This window comes from Nelumbo nucifera, chromosome 1, assembly GCF_055504915.1.
Source record: "Nelumbo nucifera cultivar China Antique chromosome 1, China Antique-T2T, whole genome shotgun sequence".
NCBI classification, from domain to species: domain Eukaryota; kingdom Viridiplantae; phylum Streptophyta; class Magnoliopsida; order Proteales; family Nelumbonaceae; genus Nelumbo; species Nelumbo nucifera.
Genome location: NC_142649.1, coordinates 69,046,925 through 69,070,569, shown reverse-complemented (window position 1 = coordinate 69,070,569; position 23,645 = coordinate 69,046,925). Strand labels below are relative to the sequence as shown.

Below are 23,645 nucleotides of genomic sequence, written 5' to 3'. Positions count from 1 at the left end.
ACTATTGTTTGGGGTTGCACAAAGGATGCAGAAACACATAGGAAGTTGGTGGAGAGAAATCAGGCCTTTGAATTCCTCACCAGGCTCAACCCGGAGTATGATATTGTAAGCATAATGTTTTGGCAAAGGATGAGGTAACTTTGTCTCAAGCTTATGCTTCGGTGAGTAGTGAAGAGAGCAGAAGACAAGTTAAGTCTGTAGAGCTACTGGTTGATCACTATGCTAATGCCGAGATGAAGTCGAAGGTCAACACTAGGAAAAAAGATGTTATCTGTGAATACTACAAGAAACCTAAACATACTAAAGACACCTGTTGGAAGCTACATCCATAACTCATTCTTGCCAAACTCAAGAATGGAAATAGTGTAAAGAGGATTGAGAATGGAAAAGGTGGAAATGCAAATGTAGCCATCTCCTTACAGAATGAACAGGGACAAAGTGGTGAGAAATCAGTGGGAGAGCAACTTGCAGCCGCCAGGGCTGAGTATGAGAAGTATGGCCGAATAAACAATCATTTAGAGTCCACTACTATAACATCTACTTCTTCAGAGATAGTTCCTTCCTCTATATATGCACACTCAGGTATTCGTGCCACTACAAATCATGCTACTATTTCAAGTAATCATAAAATCCCTTAGATAATTGATTTTGGTGCCTCTAACCATATGACTAGTACTTCACATTTATTCACCTCTTATCAACTTCATTCTGGTAGGATCAAAATATCCCTTGCCCCTATCACGGGAAAGGGAGACATTAAGACCTCACATGCCCTAACCTTACCATCTATTCTCCACATACCTAAACTTAATACCAATTTGCTTCCAATTAGTAATTTAACTAAATCCCTGAATTGCAGTGCGACCTTTTTTCCTTCATATTGTGTTTTTCAAGACATGAAACCTCAAGTGATTGGGAGTGACCATGAGGCAAATGAGATCTATCTGTTAGACATGCTTGAGCAGAGCCAAGTAAAACCTCAAAGAAGTACGTTTGTTTCAAAGTCCACTAGTCGTATTATGTTATGTCATAGCCGTTTGGGCCATTTGTCTTTCTCTTCACTGAGTCAATTGTTTCCAAAAATATTTAAAGGAATAAGTCTGCCAAGTCTACGTTGTGAGCCTTGTGAATTCTCAAAGCATTGAAAGAACACTTATCCTTCAAGTAATAAAAGATACTATTCCTTTTAATATTGTTCATTCTGATGTGTGGGAGCCTTACCATTTACCTTGTATGGGTGGCTATAGATATTTCATCATGTTTATTGATGATTTTTTACGATATACCTGGATTTACCTTATGTGCTCTCGTGCTGAAGTACCTAAACTTGTGCAATAGTTCCATAAATATATACTCACTCAATTTGATAACCGCATCAAAATATTCCGATCAAATAATACTAACAAATATTTTGAGGACCTTACCTCCTACCTTGAGAAATTTGGGGTTTTCCATCAGAGTTCTTGTGTCCGTACTCCACAACAAAATGAAATAGCAGAGAGGAAAAATAGACATATTGTGGAAGTTGCAAGGAGTATTAATTTTGCTACCCATGTTCCTATGAAGTTTTGGGGTGATGCAATTTTAACAACCACTTATCTTATTAACCATATGCCTTTTCGAGTCTTGGGGTTAAAGTCTCCTTTTGGAGTCCCCTTTCCTAGTGTTAAGGTTTTCTCCATTCCTTTACGTGTCTTTGGTTGCACTTGCTATGTCCATATTCCCAATTCCAAGAGACATAAGTTTGAACCTGTAGTCGAATAGGACTACAATCAGTCCTAGATTTTAGTGTTCAATTAACAAGAAAGATTGAGAAAGGAGAAGAGGATAAGAGAAGAGAAGAAGAGAAGAAGAATTCAAAGGAGAGATTTAGAAAAGGAGAGGATCAATCAACTGCCACCCCTCTTACCATTTATATTAATTCTCAAATAAAAGTAAAAGGGCTGAATTACCCTTACTGCTTACATGGCAAAAATAAAAGACTAATAACACTAATAATTATAAACTGAAATAACTACCAACTACTGACTACCAACTAACTAGTAATTACAGTCATACAAGTACAGTACAGTGGGAACCACATCAGTGTTCTCTACACTCCCCCTCAAGTTGATAATAGATGTTTGTCATTCCCAACTTGAATAGATCCGCTTCTAACTTCTTCTTTGAAACAACCTTGGTGAGAAGGTTTGCAAACTGCATGTTGGAGGTGATATATGGAAGACATACTTCTTGAGATGCAACCCTTTCTCTAATAAAATGTCGATCCACTTCAATATGATTAGTTATGTCATGTTGTACCGGATTATGGGCTATATTAATAGCAGTCCGATTATCACAATACAGCATTAGGGGTTTCTCATAGGCAATACCCAACTCTTCAAACAGTGATTTCAGTCATAGTATTTCAGCCACACCATTTGCCATGGACCTATATTCAGCTTTAGCACTGGAATGAGAAACAACATTTTGTTTCTTACTCCTCCAGGAGACAAGATTACCTCTTATAAAAGCACAATATCTAGAGATAGACCTTCTATCATCAACACCCCCAGCCCAATCAGCATCTGTGCAAACTTCTGTCTTCATGTGATTATTATCCTTAAATAGTACACCTCTGCCTGGACACCTCTTCAAATATGCCAATATCCCCTCAACAACAAGTAGGTGAGTGGCTCTAGGAAAGTGCATATAGTGACTAACAACACTGACTGCATTGCTAATGTCTGGCCGTGTGAGATAAAGATAGAGAAGTTTTCCAACTAACCACTGGAACATAGCTTTATCTTCAAGAGGCTCTCCACCTTTTGCACTGATTATGTGATTCTGTTCAATAGGTGTGTCAACAGGCTTAACACCCAACTTTTCTGTTTCCTCCAACAAATCAAGAACATACTTCCTTTGAGAAACAAAGATCCCATGCTTGGACCGAGCTACCTCAATACCCAAGAAATATCGTAGCTCTCCCAAGTCTTTTACCTCAAACTCTTGATGAAGAAATTGCTTAAGAGACTCAATCTCACTGTTATCACTCCCTATCACTACAATATCATCCACATATACAGCAAGCAGAGTTAAGGAAGAATCCACTTTCTTAATAAACAAAGTGTGATCTGACTGAGCCTGTACATAACCAAACTTTTCAAGGGCTTGTCTGAATCTATCAAACCAAGCTTTGGGGGACTGTTTTAGTTTGTACAAGGCTTTATTCAGCCGACAAACCTTCTTTCTTGTCTCTGTACTATAAAATCCAAGAATCAACTACATGTACACTTCTTGCAAGTCTTCGTTGAAGAAGGCATTTTTAACATCCATCTGAAACAAGGGCCAGGAGTAACTGGCTGCAAGAGAAAATAAAACTCTGATAGTGATCATCTTTGCTACTGGTGCAAAAGTCTCCAAGTAGTCTATACCATATGTCTGAGTAAATCCCTTTGCAACTAATTGGGCCTTATACCTTTCACTGGAACCATCAGCATTATGCTTCACAGTAAACACCCATCTACATCAAACTAGTTTCTTCCCTTTATGTTGATTAACTAGCTCCCAAGTATTGTTTCTCAGAAGGGCATCCATTTCTACCTTCATTGCATCCTTTCGCTCAGGAGCTGACAAGGCCTCCTGCACTATTCTAGGAATAGGAATATCAGCAATGGATGCAAGAAAGGACTTGCAAGAGGGAGACAAATGATCATAAGACAAGAACTGTGAGATACAGTGGGCTGTGGATGAGGTGCAATAGCGTTTGCCTTTATAAACTGTGTTGAAATAATTGATTTTATTTTGTTAGGGTATGTTTGGATGATTAAAGCTTTTTTATTTTAATCTGTTATTGTAACTTCACTTAGTAGGGGTAGGGGTGGATTCGAGCTGAGCCGAGCCGAATAGTATCAGGCTCGAGCTCGGCTTGAGACTATTCTATAAGGCTCGAGCGTGAGCTCTGTTCGAGCTAGAACCTTGAGCTCGAGCTCGGCTCGAGTTCGGCTCGGCTCAGCTCGTTTTGTATTTTATAAAAATATTTATTATATATTTTATAAATATTTTATTATAAAAATAAAAATTATATATAAAAAATTTATTTTATATTTAAAAATTAAGAATTATAATCATTAATAATTATAATATTTTCATTATTATATATATATATATATTTTCTATAATTTTATTATATATATATATTATATATTCGAGTCGGCTCGCAAGCCTCACGAGTCGAGCTCTAATAGACTCGATCTCGGCTCGTTTATTAATCAAGCCACTGAATTGGGCTCGAGCTCGAGCTCAAGCTTGGCTGAAACCAAGCCGAGCCGAGCTTTTCACGAAACGAGCTCGAGCAGCTCATGAAAAGCTCGGCTCGTTGCCACCCCTAGTAGGGGCACAAGGGTCATTTCCCTTCTTATTTTTTTCGCCCTATATATTATAATGAAGTTGGCGCCGTCAACACTGTTCCATTGCCTCTAATCCTTCTCCTTTCTTCCTTCTTCTCTTCTCTTCTCTTCTCTTCTCCTCTCTCCTCTTTTGTTGTAATCTTCAATCGGATTTACTATCAAGATGGTATCAAAGCGTGGCCATTGACTCTGGGCGATCACGTGTCTTCTCCAAGCTGTTGAATCTAGGCGGAACAGAGGAGTAAATCTGGGCTGATCGAATCAAATCTGCAACTGGTACCGCCCCTTTTTTTTGTTTTTCTTTCTTCCCTTGGTCGTGTACCAAGAGGAAAACGAATGGATCTGAACCACTGAATGTCGGCAGACCCTTGTGAAGTTTTTTACCTCTGTTTGTTTTGGATCGTGTGATCCTATACCTGTGAAAGGTGGTTGTAGGTCATGTATGACCTGTTTTCTCTACTTGTTGGCTTGATGTCTTGTGTGTAAGGATCTCCCCTTGTGATTAATGCTTGTAGACCTCCTGTACAGGTCTGAATCAGATCTGTCATATTATTTTTTTTGGAAATTGGTGTTGGTCTTGTGCACTGATTAAGTCCAAAAAACTGAAGTGTGTGTGGACTGATCACTTGTTGTGTGTGGAGCCTTTTGTTCTGATATAAAAAGGGATCCTAAGTTGAGGTTTTAAATAAAAAAATTCTGTGTTGACCATGTCGTCTGAGAATCCTGCTACTTCAGGGATTTCTGGAAGTCAAAATGGAGTGAGTGGGGGAATGGATATGAGTTTCCCCATGGCTGTTATTCCCTTTGATGGTCTGAATTACCGTGAATGGTCTAGGAGAATAAAACTCTACATCACTGCTAGGGGAAAAATAGGATACATCAATGGGAAAGTGAAGGAACCGAAGAGCGGAAGTGCTGAATATGATAAAGGAACCAAGAAAATAGTATGGTGATGTCATGGCTCTTGGTTTCCATGCTGCCATAGGTGAGAAAAACTTTTATGTGGGCTGAAACTGTTTGTGAAATATGGGAACAAGCAAAGTCCACCTATTCAAAGCAGAGACACTATGCCAAGATATACCAACTGCAAGATGAATCGTCCACTTGCAAGCAGGGGGAAAGGAGTCTCTCGGTGTACTATTCAGATCTGATATCGATATGGAAAGAACTTGATCACTATCAGAATGTTAACTGGAAGTGTGATGAAGATGCAAAGGCATACAAATCACTTGTATCTCAGCAACGGGTATTTGCCTTCTTCTTGGGGCTGAATCCTTCATATGAGTCCATCAGGGTGCAGATCTTGGGAAGTAAAGACTTGCCATCAATTCAAGAGGTTTATGCCTTGGTTCAGTCAGAAGAGAGTAGAAGAAATGTGATGAATTGTACAGATGGGGAGCCAGTTGCCCTAGCAGTCCGGGGAAGTTCAGATACTAATGTTGGAGGTGGTTTTAAGAAGGGTGACTCTCAGAAGAGAACAGATGATAAGAGTAAGCCTTGGTGCACTCACTGCCAGAAGACAAGACACACTAGAGATACATGTAGGGATCTCCATGGAAAACCTAAATAGGCATAGGATTTGGGTAAGAAGTCAACAACTGATCAGGGCAAGAAACCAAGTCAGCAGAATCAGAAAAAAGTATAACTCAGCTAATATGGCATCTCAAGAGATTGGTCCCATGGTAACACAAGAAAAGCATCACAGTTCTGACCCTAAGGAAGAGATCATCAACTCCTTCCGTGACCATTTGGAGTTATATGATAGGACTCTTCGCCAAATGGATTCTGGTCCTACTCCTACCTCTTTTGCGTCTGCATCAGGTAACACTACCACTGCCTTCCATGTGTCATCTCATACCTCTGATTCTCCTTGGGTAATCGACTCTGGAGCCTCAAACCACATGACCGGTAAGTCAAATTTATTTCGGGCATACAATCTTCTCTCTGGAAGAGATAAGGTGAGACTAGCTGATGGTTCTTTCTCCACCATAGCCGGCCAAAAATCAAGATATTTCAAAGAAGCCTACTCAAAAGAAATTTACCTCTGCAAATTTGGCTACTCAAGATTCTTAATCGAATAATTTGGCTATTGGTACTTCCCAAGAGCATTCTGTTGGTTTTTACCCTAAGGAAGAAATCATTAACTCCTTCAAAGATAACATGGAATTGTATGGTAGGATCCTTGGACAGATGGATAGGTCATCTCCTACCCCTTCTACCTCCTTTGCGTCTACATCAGGTAAAAATGCTTCTACATTTCATATGCCTACCTCTGTTCCAGATTCCCCTCAAGGGCATCTAATCATATGACTAGTGAGTCAAATTTATTTCAAACCTACACTCTTCTCTCCAGTAAGGAAAAGTGAGACTAGCTGATGGGTCCTTCTCCACCATTGCTGGTCAAGGATTTGTATCTCTTCCGAATGAACTTCTTTTACCCCATACCCTTCATGTTCCCAAACTTCCTATTAATTTGTTGTTCATTAGTAGTATTACTCAATCCCTAAATTGTTGTGTCTTCTTTTCTCTTTTTTTTTTTGACATTTACATAGAAAATCATGTATAATGAGTATCAAATTTATAAACATTCAGGCCAATACGTTTGACTCGGAACATTGTGAGTTGACTGAGTTCCTCTTAATGAGTATCAAGTTAAATGCACTGAACTGATCGGATGCGTCATTGACCAAGTTAACTATCTTTTATAACATAATAGATTTGAAGAGGAAGCAACCAGTTTAAGAAAGGTACTTACTAGTTTGTTCCCTCCCTATTGTCATGACAATATCAGATTACAATTTAATCCCAGCATTGTTATTCTTTTTGGTATTGTTTGCAATTTTCCGTTGCTCTGAATTCTTGGACAATGTTAGGCTATTAAGCTGGTATGAGGTTTGCATCACCCAAGTAGATTCCTGATCATCCTTCCAAAACATGAGCTTCTTCTTCCATGGAGAGTCAATCAATCCAACTTTAGCTTCAGACATTAAGGAGCTCAAAACCTCCTTAACATCTTATTCAGTAAAAGACAAGGCAATACATCATTCAGTTCAACCATTTCAACTGTTATCAAATAGCCACTTAATTGTTAAGAGCTTTGTGTCACCCTAATAGGTTCCTGACTATTCTTTCAACACCTAAGCTCCTTCCATGGAGCATTCAATCATGCCCTATAATATTTGGTACATCTGAGGTTCCAAACAATTAGATGTCTGAATAAAGTTTGTTCGGATTATGTCATTGTAATAGCGATTTTATGTGTCTAAAATCATACATATTTTGCTCAATGTATTGGCGGGGAGTGGGCACCACCGCAGGATGGGGATAGCCTTGTCCTCGTTGGCGGGGACAAGAACGGGTATAGCCTTGTCCTTGTTGGCTCCCCATCCCTGCCCTACCCCGTTGCCATTCCTAACTGGGACTCTAAGATTCAAAAGGTGAAAGAATCCCAAGTTATGCAATTTGAAGTTAAAAAGATCTAGGACAATTATGTTATTTCCTTGGAATTGAGATTGCACGTTCTCAAAAGGGCATCTTCATTTCTTATACATCCTAGATCTCTTACAAGATAAAGGAAAGTTGGGAGCAAAGCTGGCAGACTCACCTATTGACGAAAATCACAGACTTGGTGATTGTACTAGAGAACCTATGACAGATGTCAAGAAGTTTCAAAGGTTGGTAGGAAGACTTTCTACTTATCAATGACTCAGCCTGATATAGCATATGTTGTTGGTGTCCTCAACCAATTCATGCATGCTCCAAGAACTTCCATTTGGAAGCAACAAGGAGCGTCCTCAGATATCTAAAGAAGTATCCAGGGACTGGTATATTGTTCAAGAAATACGGTCAGATGAAAGTGGAAGTTTACAATGGTGCAGATTGGGTTGGTGAAGTTGATGATAGGAAGTCCACTAGTGAATACTGCACCTTTGTCGATGGAAACTTAGTCACTTGGAGAAGCAAAAAAACCAAGTGCAGTGGACAAATCTAGTGCAAAAGCCAATAAAGGCTATGTCTCATGGAGTTGCTAAAGTACTCTGGGTAAAAATTTTGATTTGTGAATTGGGCTTCTCTATTGATGATCCAATGTCCCTTTATTGTGACAACAAGGCAGCCATTTATATTGTGGCAAACCTAGTTCTTCATGATAGGACCAAGCATATTGAAGTTCACAAATATTTTATAAGAAAAAAACTTGAGAAGGGTGAAGTTTGTACTCCTTGCATCAATTCCAAAGAAAGAACAACTAGCAGGTGTTCTTATAAAAGGCCTACACTATCTATGGCATAATGAGTTGTGTGACAAGTTGACCATGATTGACATATATTCTCCAACTTGAGGAGAGTGTTGTAATATGTTAAGTATATTGTCACAGGGGTATTTTAGTATTTTTCCATTCCTTTTATTGTAAGCTGCTGCCCCATGTATAAATACTTAGGCACTGCCAGCTATAGACATTTTGGAAGGAACTCTTCTCTTCTTCTTGCTTACTTCTCTTTTCGTCTCTTTTCTTCTTTCTTTTCCTACTTTCTTCATTTATTTCTTTGCTGAACTACATGTTGCTGATAACAAAAAGACATTGAAAGAGAAGACTTTGGTGGTAACAGGTTATTCAATCCTTGAGGTGGAAAACATACCGCTCCATTCTGCAAGTGAAAATTTGCAACAGAATCTAGTGCCTTCCCTCTTTTTTTTTCTTGAATAAGGTACCTGAAGATATGAGCCAGCCTCTGTTAATTTAAATTTCACAAAAACCTATTGAGTACAACATTTGCCACTTCATTACAAATCAATCCAGATAATAATATTTTTTCCCATAGCATTCCACCCTAATATTATTTCACCTTATCTATTCTTTGAAGACCAAGTCAGAAAATATAGTTTCCCTTCTGTCCCTTCACATTCTTCCCTTAAAAAGTTAAATCATTCTCTTGCTGCAAATGACTAATATCGTATACCTAAAGAGTAGATGTTTTTCCACCAATTCATTTTTTCCTTATTAAATTTTGATAATCACCGGAATTTCTCATAGATAACTTTTGTGATCAAATCCCAGGAATTCACCTTGTAATCTAGTTGCCCTGGGTTGATGACTTGTGAAGTTCCTTATGGTAGAGACTGTAGAGTATATCATACCTGGCACACAATCTCATTAGAGGGGCTTGTAATACTGATAACAATCTATCAGACTTGGTCCATTCATAGTTTTTTGAAGTTAACAAGTTCAACATCATTTCCATGCCATTTTCCCCAGAAGTAAATTCCCTGCATAAGACAGCAACGTTGCCATGCAACTTAGAAGCATTTCAATGGCATGGATAAAATAAAACCTAAATCCACCAAGCACGATAAGGAAATTCTACTTGTGAACAATTACATGAAACTGATTCAGGTGATAAGATTTTTCTTTTTCTTGTTCTTTTCTTGCTTTAAATTTTTACTTATGTATTCTTTTTTTTTTCGGGGGGGGAGTGGCCTAGGGAAGTTAGCAATGTCGATCCCAGATATCAGAGTCTTGGAAGGGTGAACTGGACATCAGGGTCTTGATAATGTTGGTCCCAGATATCAGGGTCTTGATAATTTTTTGCACAAAGTGGCTGCAATCAGGCTCAAACATGTTTTCTCACGCTTGTCAACCCAGAATTCTTTTTCTTTTATTTTATTTTTTTTTTTTTTGATAAGAAACAAAGGGAGAATATTCCCTTGATATAAACTGGAACTCTAGGCACCATCTCTAACTTCAAGAAGTTCCATGCCATAATCTATCATTTGTTTCTTCAAGCTCCACAAAATCATGCTTCATATTTTCCTGGAATGTAGTCATTGCAATGGTACTCCTTGGATACAATCAACACCAAATGCATAACTTGGAGAAGTTTCAGTGATAAGAAAAAGAAAAAGAAAAACTGGGAGGAATGCATGATACCACCTGGATACAGAACAGCATGTCCATGCAGAAAATAGGCATCTAACTAGCATCCTCAGCAACACAGTCTATAATTCGTCAAAAGTTCCATATCATGTATCATGTGTACTTTTGTACTTTCAAGATCAAGTGTACTCATGCTTCATTTTTCTCTTTTCCCCTTTCCTGGAATCTATTCAAGGAGTAACCATATGCATCATTCTATTTACTTTGGCTTATAAGATAGGAGAGAAGTGGTTACCTTATGGCAAAAGTAAAGTTTTTTTTTTTCATTTAATTAAGTTTCCATATGGCATGATGCTATTACCCTTGCCAAACAATTCAGTGGAGTCAAGGTATTGGTAATTTTATCTAAGAAATGAACATCAAGACTGAAATGTCCTACCAGAATCTTTTAGATGTTAAAATCATAGTTGTCAAGGTAACACCTAGGCGGCAAGGCACCCTTGGAGGCTCGCCTCACCTAATCGCCAAGAAGTTTTGTACATTGTGTTATAAAATACTTTTATATTCTTAATTTTTTGAGATTATAATTATAAAATAGACATTATTAAACTAAAATATTCATTATGTGTGTTTATATACTAATTTCTTTTATTATTTCTTATTTGTTAGGGTTTAATCAACACAAACATTGCTAAATGCTGCATTTTTTTTCTTCTTCTTCTTTTCCTATAACAAAATAGGGTTCAGCCCCCATATCTTTTGAATTTTCTTTTCTTTCTTCTTTTTCTTATGAATATGTTGATTTTCTATACTTCAACATGAAGTTTATACTTTTACTATGAAAATTATGGATATTTTATTAAGGAAATATGGCTATGGAACCTACACAAGTACCCTAGGATATATGTTTTTTACTTTAAAAAATCCATCACCTAGGCAGGTGCCTAGGCAACAAGGCGCTCCCCTATTGCCTAGCCTCGCCTTGGTGCCTTGAAAACTATGGTTAAAAGGTTATTTTCCATGTTATGCTTGATTTTATATATTAATGACTGCTACAAATCAAGGTTTTAAAAAACCAAGGTCTCAGCTATTTTGGTTTATTGGACTGAAACAAAATTAAAAAAAAAGAAATTTCATTACTTAGGGTATCAGAAACACACTAATGATTTTAAACATTTTAAACCCAACTTTTTCATTAATGAAATAAATAGTTAAAAATGTTCAGTTTAACATTTTAGTTTTGATTATTGCAACCGAAATATTTCTAAACTTACCTACAATAAGGTAATAGATCGCTGAATAGTTCTTATTACCTACAATAAGGTCCTTGAAGGTAACTTACACAGATGATTCCAACAATGCTTTTTCTTCTTCTGGTTGAAGTATATTCTCCCGGAATGTAGAACTTGATGACCTCTCCAATGAACATGAGATGCCTTCTTTCTCTGCTTCAGCAAGCTTTGATTGAGATCCCAACTTGAATAGAAGCCATTTCATGTATCCTCGGATTGGGCTAAGTGTTGCAAATGTCTTTATGGAGAAGTTGTAAAATCAGAAACCATCACCAAGTGTAAGCCATGGATTAGATAGCAAATGACTAGGCTCTTCAGAATAATCATGTTATATTGAGTAAAGAAGTGGAATCCATAATAGAGAAATAATCTTTACACATATATACATGCATGTATATATGGATCTGTGGTATTAGATGTAATAGCTCACATGACCACTTTCATGAAGTAGTTCAAGATCTGAATAAGCTGCCAACTTCTAGGATGGCATTATAGGAACTTCGTGTACAGATAAGATTGCATAGGACCTAGATTTGAAAGCTCACAGTCTATCCAGATAAGATTGCATAGTTCAAACTCTTGGTGCAAATGATACTGGATCATATTCTGATAACTTGAAGTCTTTAGAGATTGCTTACAAGAGTAAGAAATGCTATATGAAAGGGCAACATTCAGTACCTAACAGCCTTCAGTGTTGTAATGCATATGGTTAAAATATTAATAGATAAAAAGATCCTAACCAATCCATTAGACCCAGTAAACAGTTCCATCCATTTTTATGCCATTTCTTAGAGAGTAAATTACGTGGATAAATATGGTATGATCTTTTCAATTATGAAATAATAGTACTGAACAACAAAAAAGTCATTAAATAACAGGGGATGAGTTTGCTGTCTCTGACATTGCTAATGATTCAGATTATAATATTGTTCACTATCATTTGTGTGATACTAATCAAGGAATGTTGACAAATTTTATGGGGTATGAAACTAATAGAACAAAAACATTTTAGAGATCAAATATACGTAAGTTGATTTTTGCCATCTCCATTTCTCAAAAGAGTCCATCTAACGGTTAAGGTTCAGTAAACAATAACCCCAGATATCTAATATTATATGGTCTAAAATCAGATAAAGATACTTACAGAAACATGTGGCATGTCTTTTTTCACCAGCTCAATCACACGTTTAATAAGAAACTTCCCAAGGTTGATTCCCACTAGGCCTGACTGTTGGTTTGGAGAAAGCAGAGTTGAAGATTAAATAGAAAGTCTTTAGATTATATTGTTCAATGATATTTCTGAATAAACTGTTAAATAAGTGAATGTGAATAATATAATTAAAAGATTTCCCTTAAATAACATGCATTTGCCATTCCCAATGCCTGCTTTTTGGGATAAATGAGTAAACTGTAGTAAGGCTGGGTTTGTTTCTCCATAAAATGGACAAATTTTTCGGACTGAAATATTTCAGCTACCATTTCCACCCTTTTACAGAAAAAACCTTTATTCCACATTCCTTTAATGGAAAGAAAAGAAAAAAAAAACTTCTTTTTAAAGGGGGAAAATATAACTCAAATATTTCAGCCTGAAAAAAGTTCCAACCATTTTATGTTGAAACAAATACAATCTAAATGTTTTTTTCCAAGATGCTTTATTCCAGTTTAAAAATTAGAGGTTACTTTTGAAATAGTTTCAAATAATGCTTACCTGAGTTGATGATATAGAGTAGAATAATGCACATGTTGCTTCAGATTCTGGTATGGGAGGATGATCCCACAACACTTCCTGAATTAAAATGAAAACAATAAGAATTCCATAAATAACAAAAAACAATAAAATAGATGTCTGTTTTTTTTTTTTGGGAAAAGTTTCTAACCTGTATGTTTTGAGCCACATTCTTCAGAAGTGCAACTTCAATAAAAATAAGGGGTTCACCTGAAGGAAATCATGTAATCAGTTAAACAAATTTTATGACTTGAATATTGGAAATTGGATGTCAATCAATGGTATTAGGATGATATTCCAATTAACCAAAATGCTCATTCATATTTTTCTGCTGCCAAGAAAACTGCATGCTGAATCGCAGTGTAATTAAGTTGCCTTCACATGAAGATGGCCTTGAATCTCACTTGGAAAAAAAAATGTTTTTTATCAATTAAAAAAAAAATTGATTTTCCCACCTGCAGAACACCACCTATCTTCCTCAAATATGATCAAATACTAAAATGCAGCTGGCTTGTGAATCTCAACATAATGGTAAATAGTCATTATCACCAATAAATAAAATTGATAGCCATTATTATTCAAATCTTAGCAAATCCAACAAGTTACATATAACTTGTGTAAATTCAGGTAGCAACAATCAAATGCAATGGTTTGTTCCTTGACAAAAATAACTCCTTATTTTGGATATTTCTATAATGCATTGCAATTAACTAATTGAAGAACCTCAATATTGAGTGGGATTATGATATTTGATAGCCATCATACGATAACTGAAATAAATATCAAGAAGTTATCAAAGTAAAAAATAAAAAATATTCCAAGAATGAGAAACATGTTTCAAAGAGAAAGAAACCACCTGAACTATTGCCACAAATCTCACATCAATAAAAAGTAATGTCATTTTTCTTTCCCAATCAAAGATAAAGAGTAGCCAACCAGGTATAGAGGGATGCAGATACCCAAAACAGCGGCGGCCAATTCCTAATCTTCTCTTGAGATCAATAAGACTGTTGATTGGATGCACAGCCTGAAGTGGATAAAAGATGTATAATGATGATTATATGTTCAGTCATGTATGACCTTAAACAATACAATCAGAAAGAAGCAACAAGATACTGGTGAAAATCTTACTTCATAAGCAACAATCTTCTCTAGCAAGGAAGCTGGATCATCCCATGTAATACGATGAAGCTCTAAAGTAGCAGGGCTAAGCCATGTAACAAGCTTTTCCTTTAAATATGAGTCTAATGCCCTCAAAGATGCAATATTTTCTTCCCTGTATGCTTAAACAGTATCATATCATGAATCATATTTCCTTCATTTTTTTTATCAGTAATCATATTTCAGATTTCCTTCATGTTCTTTGCTTCTGATCTGATGAATGATAATCTTCATTGAAGAAGAATCAAAATCTATTTAACAAGAAGTTTTTCAAGCTTCTTGTTAAAAGGTGGTTATGGGAAATCAGTGCCTATTATGATGATCTTCACTGAATGGCTTTCCAATAAAAGTCTTTCCCATTATATATAGAAAGTAATTAAGAAATTTAAAAAAAAATAATTGAGGATAGTTACAACAATGCCCAGATCTCCACTTGCTTGGAACTCTAAAGAAGACCTATGAGAACTAATAGATACAGCTTTTTAAGACCCATAAGGGCGGAAACAATGTTAATTCCTAAAATTAATGCCAAATGGAATCATAGGTGTCTCACATTTAGTTTTAGGTTTTTTGGTTCCCAGAGTGGCTCATTTCCAAGCAGAAGGTGGAATTAAAGATCAAAAGTCCAAGATAGATGTAACGGGTTTTAAAGTTTAAAGGAATTGGCCTTGTGACCTAGCATTTCAGGTTTAGGGTCAAAACACAAATATAGGACTAAAGAAGGAAAGTTGGAAGGATATGATCTAAAATAACCAAAAATTTGGGGACATCCTAGGGTTGGAATCAACACAAATCCAAGGGATTCAGAAGCATGGACTCAACAACCTAGGCAAGTTGATGTCATAGGTTCAGAATTAGCACAAACTTAAGGGCTTTAATAAAATGGAATCAGCAGCACCTGAACAAGGAATCTCTCTTTACTGCAATGTCTTCAGAAACCAATTAGGAAATCAAATTCTCCATACAAGTATTGAACAATGCCAAACAAGATATATATATATATATGGTACTTGTACAGTTAAAAGCTATATGTATATAGACACACACACTTTCATTTTTATTGGCCAGATAAACCTCAGTGCTAATACTTATTTCCTTGCATAAAATTTTCTACATTCCAATCTACACGAATCAGCATCACCAAAAACAGGTTTTAAGACAAAAGAATCAGCATCACCTAAAAAAGGAAGCTTTTCTACTGCAACCTCTTCAGTAGTGAATAGGAAATTAAATGCTCCATTCAAGTATTCATCTGTGTGGAATTAATAAGGTATGGACCCTTTTCCAATTCTTGTGTGGCACAAACCTAAAACCTACCACTTATTCCTTTTACATAAACAATTTCTATATCCCAATCTACCACAATGCAGCCCCAAAGCGGATTATTTATCTCATAAGACATCATGATACTTTTATGGTTGTAAATGGCTTGAAATTTAAGGTTCAAGTAACTAAAGATAAATAAATAAGATAACTACGGAATATTCATGGGGAATGGATCAAAACCTTACGCAAGCATAGAGAGGATATCAGCACGTAGAATAGACAAGAATTTCAACCCTCCAGGGTGTGTGTTGAGCCGTTCAAACAGAATTTGGTACATTGGCTTGAGAGCATGTCTCAGATTACGCTCAGTCCTATAAAGAGCAGCTAGCAAGCCTCCTTCATCAAAGGTAGTTGGTTGAGACTTGTCGCCTGAAACCATGTAATTCTCATTAAAATAACATTGAGAAAAAATGAGCTAGCTCAAACATCAAAATCAGACTCACCCCCAGGAAATTCGAGACCTAGATATTGCTGAATAAGTTCGCGAACTTGTTTCCTATTAACATCATAGTCTCTAGCGAGTGCAATTAGCAATTTCCGGCGATTATCATGAGAAAGACTATGGTAGCCCTGCATCCTCACTCCATTAATATTTAATAGAACTACCAGGATAAGATATGCTTCCTAACATGATTACTTGTTATAAGTATCATACCTCGGAGAAATTATTAAGAATTGCATCCATGACTTCTGTTTTATTCATAGAAATGGCTGCATGCATCGACTCCCGGACAACATTGAAATCTCTATGGGGCAAAAAACACATTTTTTTCATTGTATGAACAGAAAATCTTGGTGTTTGAAACAGGGAAGAAAAAAGCATTCAATAAATAGACCTCTCTGAATTGCTTGGTGAATTGATCTTCTGAACATATCCCTCCGAAGCAACTCGCACAAAATTTTCATCAGATTCGGAGTGTCCGGTATCAGATTGGACACGACTAGCTTCATTCTTTCGATACATAATTAATTAAATAAAGACACAAATAATTAATAAAATTCGATGAATCAGAACCTTAAATCTTATAATTAAAAAAATTAATATCAAAAGTTTAATTTGATTGACTGACAACAGCGGTTTTCAAGACAAATTGAAGATTCATATGAAACATTTTAAATCTGCCTGTAATGTTACTGAATGCAACAGAAAAATCATAAACAGAAAACAAAACAAACGATTCGACGTGAATTGGATATTGTGGATGTGCAGTGGTGCACAGAGGGACAAGGGAAAAGAAAGGAGTTGGTTTACTTACAGGAGAGACTGAGAGTTTGTTTGGGTCAGTAAGTCTCATTCTGGTTCTCATCAAAATGGCTAAACCTTTTCTGTTCATGATAGGCCCTCCTTCTCTCCCTTCTTCCGTCTAAATGTGAAGAACCAGAACAATCCGTCGCGTGCGCATAAAGTCTAGGCTGCTTACTGCTTAGAATGCGACTTCCAAGCTGACGCTCGCTCTCGCTTAGACGTGTTACCTCTTACAACTGAAATTTACCAAAAATTTCTTCAAATACCTGTTAACAACTGTTGATACTGGGATGTAGGAGGAGATGTCTTTCTTACTCTGGGTCAAGTGTCAATTTGGTCCCAAAGCGACAAGTAAGTGACATTTTAAAAAGACATATCATCTAATTTTCTTTATCAACTATTCAAATATTCATAAAAAAAAATAATTGATAAAGAAATTAAAATTTTAAATTCTTGCCTCTTATATTAAAAAAAGCTAGTTATTAGAATATTCACTTAAATGTAACTTTAACTTTTTATGAATTGAAGAAGCAAGGATTTGGAATTATTAATTTTTTATTAATGTTTAGATAATTGATAAAGAAAATTAAATGACACTTGAACGTTTGTGTTTTTTAAAATGTTACTTAACAGCAGGTTAATTGTTGATTAATGACAAGTACTAAATTGTACATTCTGAAAATTTGGGGTACTGAATTATTACATTTTAAAGTTATTCTCCTTTTAAAATAACTGAATGAGAATCTTTTTTCGAGGTAATTGAGGAATGCTAAGAAGGGAGTCTTTACCGCAAATTAAAATATATGGGGTCATTGTCACTGACCCTATAATATAGGGGGTTTTTATAACTTACCCCATAGTACAAGGGGTTTTTATACCCTGACTCCATTGGCATTAAAGAAGTTGAAATTTTTAAGGCCCTCGGCATCACTCAAAAAAATCACTTACGGATTCTTTGGATAAGAAATGCGTTTGGGCACAATTATGAAGGGGGTATTTGGTATGGCTTCCGTTTATCATAAAAAACGGTGCCACATAGGCGCCATTGAAGTGTTTACATTTAATAAACAGGAGTTATTTGGATGCGTTTATCAAAGAAAATGTTGGCAAATATGAAGGCCTCGATTTCTGGTATACACGTTGCTTGCCACGATATTGTGATGTGGATGGTGGACTCAAGGTGGATTTGATGTGGTGGCCAACATGGCTCGCATAAACAATGATTCTATGGTTCGCATTGTATCAATGGAAAATGCGCTAAAACCCTAACGTTAAGGCTTTCATCCCTATTCCTTGAACCGTTGCTGCTACTCCCACTCTTCCAATCTCTCGTCACCAGTAAGTGTTCTAAGAAATTTTTGTTCTCTTGTTTTTTGTTTTTCCTTTTGTATTTTGTTATCTTCTTCTCCGTTTTGCCTATTTGTATGCCTTTCTTGGTATTCTTTGCTCTGTATTGTAGGTGATATATAGTTGTCTTATCGCCTTCTTCATTATTCTTCTTAGTCTGCGGTACCATCGCCGACAAGTTTGCAAGATCAAGAACTTTTTTAACCATAGCATACGTAGATTACCTGAATATGTATATAGTTAGAATACAAGTTTGTTTTGCAGGTTTTACGCCACAAAAGTTTAGAGGCTAAAAGATTTGAGACTCCATTGCTTGGGTGGTGTTGACAGTTGTTTGTATATTCAGGTTTAGTACCACAAGGGTATAAATAATAATTTCTTTCATTCGCCCCCTAAGCTCTGGACGGCTTTCAGTCTCTCGACTCACCTCTCTTCTCTCTTCTCCTCTCCTCTCTTCTCTTGCTCTTGCTCAACATGGTATCAGAGCAAGTCGTCCAGGACTGAAGGGTGGTGTCAAGCAAACTACTGTTGCATCCAGTGCTGTCTCCAATCGAACTCCTAATCTGGTGAAATCAGTTCGACCCAGAAGTTACAGTCTTTTCATCTTCCAACCCAGAAGTTGCACCTCTTGTCTGCTCGACTGTAGAGAGACTATTGTTTGAGGTTGTAGAGGGTGTTCTATCTTCAGAAAGGCTATCATCTGAAACTAAAAGAAGTACTGGTCATCTTCTATTCGGCTGCCTATTGTTTGAGGTTCGTAGAAGGAGTTCTGAAACTAAAAAGAGGTACTATCATCCTTGTCTGTTCGGATGCCTATTGTTTGATGAACTGTTCGGCTGCCCTACTGTTAAGTGCCTGTATCCATGTTGCATCTACGTTAGGTAACCCTGCCACTGCTTTCCATGTTGCTCCTCACACCCTTGACTCTCCATGGATCATTGATTCTGGAGCATCAAAACATATGACTAGTACGTCCTCTTATTTTCAAACCAATCACCCTCTTTCTGGAAGAAACAAGGTGAGACTAGCCGATGGATCATACTCTTCCATAACTAGTCAAGGAACTCTCTCTCTTCCTCTTGGTCTTACCCTTTTTGATGTCCTTCATGTTCCAAAATTTCCCATTAATTTGTTCTCTATTAGTAGTGTTACTAATTCCTTGAATTGTTTAGTGACTTTTTTCCCTTCCCATTGTGTGATTCAGGATCTGGACTGGGGAATGACGATTGGTAGGGGTCGTATGGCTTATGAACTTTACATGCTGGAGAATAAGGCTGGTTTTCATGTTACAGAGTCTATGAGTCAGTCCTATAAGAAAAATGTCTATTTATGGCATTGTCGTCTTGGTCATTTGTCTTTTGAGTCTTTGAAAGTCGTATTCCCAGAACTGTTTAAGTCAATGTCTGTTTCTAATTTTTCTTGTCAAATGTGTCAATTAACTAAGCATTGTAGAACTCATTTTCTTCAAAGAAATAGTAAATCTGAATCTCCATTTCACATTGTTCATTCTGATGTATGGGGCCCTGTTACTTTACCATCTGAGAGTGGCTACAAGTATTTCATTACCCTAATTGATGATTGTTCTAGATATACTTGGGTATACCCGATGCGAACTAGGGAAGAAGTACCAAAAATCATTCAAGATTTCCAGCGGATGATCTTTACTCAATTTCAAACTGAAATCCAAATTTTTCAATCAGACAATGCAAATGAATTTTTTCATAGTGACCTCATGAAGTTTTTGCTTCGCATGGTTCCCTTCATCGTAGCTCTTGTGCCCGCACACCACAACAAAATGATGTGGCCAAATGGAAGAACCGACATCTCCTTGAAGTGGCTCGGCATTTACTTCTTCATATGAATGTTCCCAAACAATTTTGGCTTGAAGTTGTTCTTTGTTCCACTTACCTTATAAATTGTATGCCCTCTCGTTGGTTAGAGTACAAAGCCTCACACCAACTTCTCTTTCCTAAGGCTCCTCTTCTTTCTATTCCTCCTCGTGTCTTTGGTTGCCAGTGTTTTGTCTAAAATTTGTCTCCCACCCGTAGGAAATTGGATTCTCGTACTATCCCTTGTATATTTCTTAGTTACTCCTTCACTCAAAAGGGATACCATTGTTTTGATCCTGTTTCTCATAAATTCTATGTCTCCATGGATGTTTCTTTCTTTGAATATGAGCCTTTCTATTTTGTTTCTCCTCAAGGGGAGTGTAGGCATGAGGAGAAACTGGTTCAACTTCCCTCTCTCCCTGACCCTCCGCCTCTTCGTGTTTTTTCTCGTTATCACAAAGGCCAACCAAATTCAAGAGCTGTAGAGAATCCGGAAGTTGTTCCTCTAGTGCCACCAGACTCCTCGGGGGAGGATCATACTCACTCAGGTATTTTGGCTCCCAATGATGTCCTTGAATCTATTGAAAATGATTCATCTACTGCTAATGATCTTGAACGCCCTATTGCTCACAGGAAGGGTGTTAGATTGTGCACCACTAAACATTCGATTTCCAACTTTGTCTCCTATGATAACATTTCACCCTCATTACATGCTTTCCTTACCTCTATTGACAGTGTCCCTATCCCTAAGAATGTGGCAGAAGCTCTTTCAGTTCCTGAGTGGACAAATGCCATGAGGAAAGAAATTAATGCCCTTCTCAAAAATGGCACATGGGAACTTGTTAATCTTCCTAAGGGAAAGGTTCTAGTTGGATGTAAATGGGTGTTCACAGTCAAGCATAAGGCTGATGGAACAGTGGAAAGGTATAAAGCTCGCTTAGTGGCAACGGGATTTACTCAAGTGTATGGAGTTGATTATGTAGAAACTTTTGCCCCGTTGCCAAGATGAATTTCATTAGAGTCCTTTTTTCTCTTGCAGTTAATCTGAATTGGGTTTTACACCAGCTTGACATCAAGAATGCATTCTTGAATGGTGACCTTGAAGAGGAAGTGTACATGATTCAACCTCCTGGTTTCTAGCTCAAGGCAATGAACAGAAAGTGTGCAAGTTGAAGAAGTCCTTATACGGGCTAAAAAAATCACCAAGAGCTTGGTTCAGCAGATTCCATGTGGCAGTTCAACAGAAAGGATACATGCAATGTCAATCAGATCACACACTGTTTGAGAAAAGAGGAGAAGGTAAAATTGCTGCTCTAATTGTATATGTGGATGACATAATTGTTATTGGTGATTGGGAGGATGAAATTCAGAGATTGAAACTTTTTCTTGCGACTCAGTTTGAAGTGAAGGATCTAGGACCTGCAAATACTTCCCTGGAATTGAAGTCGCCCGATCAAAGAAGGGCATCTTCATTTCTCAAAGGAAATATGTCCTAGATTTACTTCAGGACACAGGGAAGATGGGGTGAAGCTAGTTGACTCTCCCATTGACCCCAACCATAAATTAGGTGACAGTTGTGGTGAACCTCTCAAGGATGTGAAACAGTTTCAGAGGCTTGTGGGGAGATTGTTATACCTTTCTATGACTCACCCAGACATTGCATATGCTATTGGTGTCCTCAGTCAGTTCATGCATGCTCCTAGGTCTTCCCATCTTGAAGCAGCAGAGAGAATCCTCCGATATCTAAAGAAGTATCCGAGTAGTGGTTTGTTATTTCAAAAGCACGGACATTTGAAAGTTGAAGTTTATACAGATGCAGATTGGGTTGGATCCCAAAGTGACAGAAAGTCTACCAATGGCTACTGCACCTTTATAGGAGGGAACCTTGTTACATGGAGGAGTAAAAAGCAAAATGTGGTGGCTAGATCCAGTGCTGAAGTTGAATATCGTGCTATGGCCCACGGGGTTGCTGAAGGCATATGGATAAAGATTTTGTTGGGGGAGTTGGGTTTCCCAGTGGCCAAACCCATAACTCTATTTTGTGATGACAAAGCAGCTATAAGCATTGCTGCCAATCCGGTGCTACATGATAGAACAAAGCACATCGAAGTTGACAAGCATTTTATCAGAGAACCAGCTTGTAGACATCTTTACAAAGGGTTTAAACCTTTCCAGACATCATGATTTTTGTGACAAGTTGGGCATGATTGATATCTATGCCCAACTTGAGGGGGAGTGTTGACAGTTGTTTGTGTATTCAGGTTTAGTACTACAAGGGTACTATTGTAATTTCACTTCTGTTTATATTGTTCGACTGGACTAGTATAAATAATAATTTCTTTCATTCGCCCCCTAAGTTCTAGAGGGCTTTTAGTCCCTCGACTCACCTCTCTTCTCTCTTCTCCTCTCCTCTCTTCTCTTGCTCTTGCTCTTGCTCAACAGGTGGTTTGTTAGTTTTAGAGGAAGAAGATAATTGTTTCAACTTGTAAGCAAGGATTAAAGTATCGGTATCGGGCATCATATCGGACAACTTGGATACGAATACGGATACGCTTATGAAACGCATGAATACAAATGAAAAAATATGGAAATGCTTGGATACGCTAAGAAAATACACACAAATTCCATAAATATATTAATAGCATTAAGTTTAACGTCAAAACAACAATAAATAACATATAAATACAAAGTATTTGCATATTAAATAATATATGCATATGAATAAATATATTATAATTAATATAGCAGGACACGTAGATATTATACAATTTTATTAAAAATGCATCAATCAAGATTCCAAGGAAAATATTACATAGATCTTTACAAATTAATATATGCAAAAATCTAACATTATTTTATTATCTATTAAAGTGTAAGGCATAAAGCATCTGCAACTATTATATTTGAATTATTATATAAGTTTTCTATTTTTATTTTTTAACATTAACAAAAAAATCAACTAAAAAATTATTTCATAAATGTTTGATAAATAATATTACTATTTTTAAACAACAAATATGTTATTATAAAATGTATATTAAAATATCAATTAATAATTTATAAAAATATATAATCTTAACTTAAAATATATCAAATCTATTAAAATTTTGAAAATGCATTTCATATGAAAGTTCATAAATTTTAATTACTAAAATAATTATGCCAGTATTAATATTTTACTTTTAATTAAAAATTAATTTTTATATAAAATGTAGATTAATGGATATTTTATTCTATTATGAATATTTTATTTGTATAAATTTTTAAAAATAAAATTCATTTTTGGTATATGTGGATTTTATAAATTGTTTTTTTTGTATAAAATGTAGATTAATGGATTTGATAGATTTAATTTATATTATATTTTCAAATACTTTGTAAACAATACTTTTATATTTTTAAATAATAAATACATTGCTATTTAATGCAAATTAAAATATTAATTAATAATTTATAAA

General features: G+C 36.4%; 1 protein-coding gene across 1 annotated transcript in view; it reads right to left on the bottom strand.

The window, feature by feature from the left end:
* LOC104594074 (malonyl-CoA decarboxylase family protein) overlaps positions 1–17,247 on the bottom strand; it is a 32,571-nt gene extending 15,324 nt beyond the window's left edge. Inside the window, exons 1-13 of the mRNA XM_010254198.3 lie at positions 17,022–17,247; positions 16,602–16,717; positions 16,421–16,511; positions 16,209–16,335; positions 15,951–16,134; positions 14,410–14,554; positions 14,215–14,305; positions 13,430–13,488; positions 13,261–13,338; positions 12,697–12,780; positions 11,603–11,790; positions 9,525–9,653; positions 9,026–9,098 (exon numbers count right to left, since the gene is read on the bottom strand). Coding sequence (XP_010252500.1) covers positions 9,026–9,098; positions 9,525–9,653; positions 11,603–11,790; positions 12,697–12,780; positions 13,261–13,338; positions 13,430–13,488; positions 14,215–14,305; positions 14,410–14,554; positions 15,951–16,134; positions 16,209–16,335; positions 16,421–16,511; positions 16,602–16,717; positions 17,022–17,099 — 1,443 coding nt within the window. The 5' untranslated portion in view covers positions 17,100–17,247. The remainder of the gene's footprint in view (positions 1–9,025; positions 9,099–9,524; positions 9,654–11,602; positions 11,791–12,696; positions 12,781–13,260; positions 13,339–13,429; positions 13,489–14,214; positions 14,306–14,409; positions 14,555–15,950; positions 16,135–16,208; positions 16,336–16,420; positions 16,512–16,601; positions 16,718–17,021) is intronic.
* Between the last annotated feature and the right edge of the window lie 6,398 nt (positions 17,248–23,645).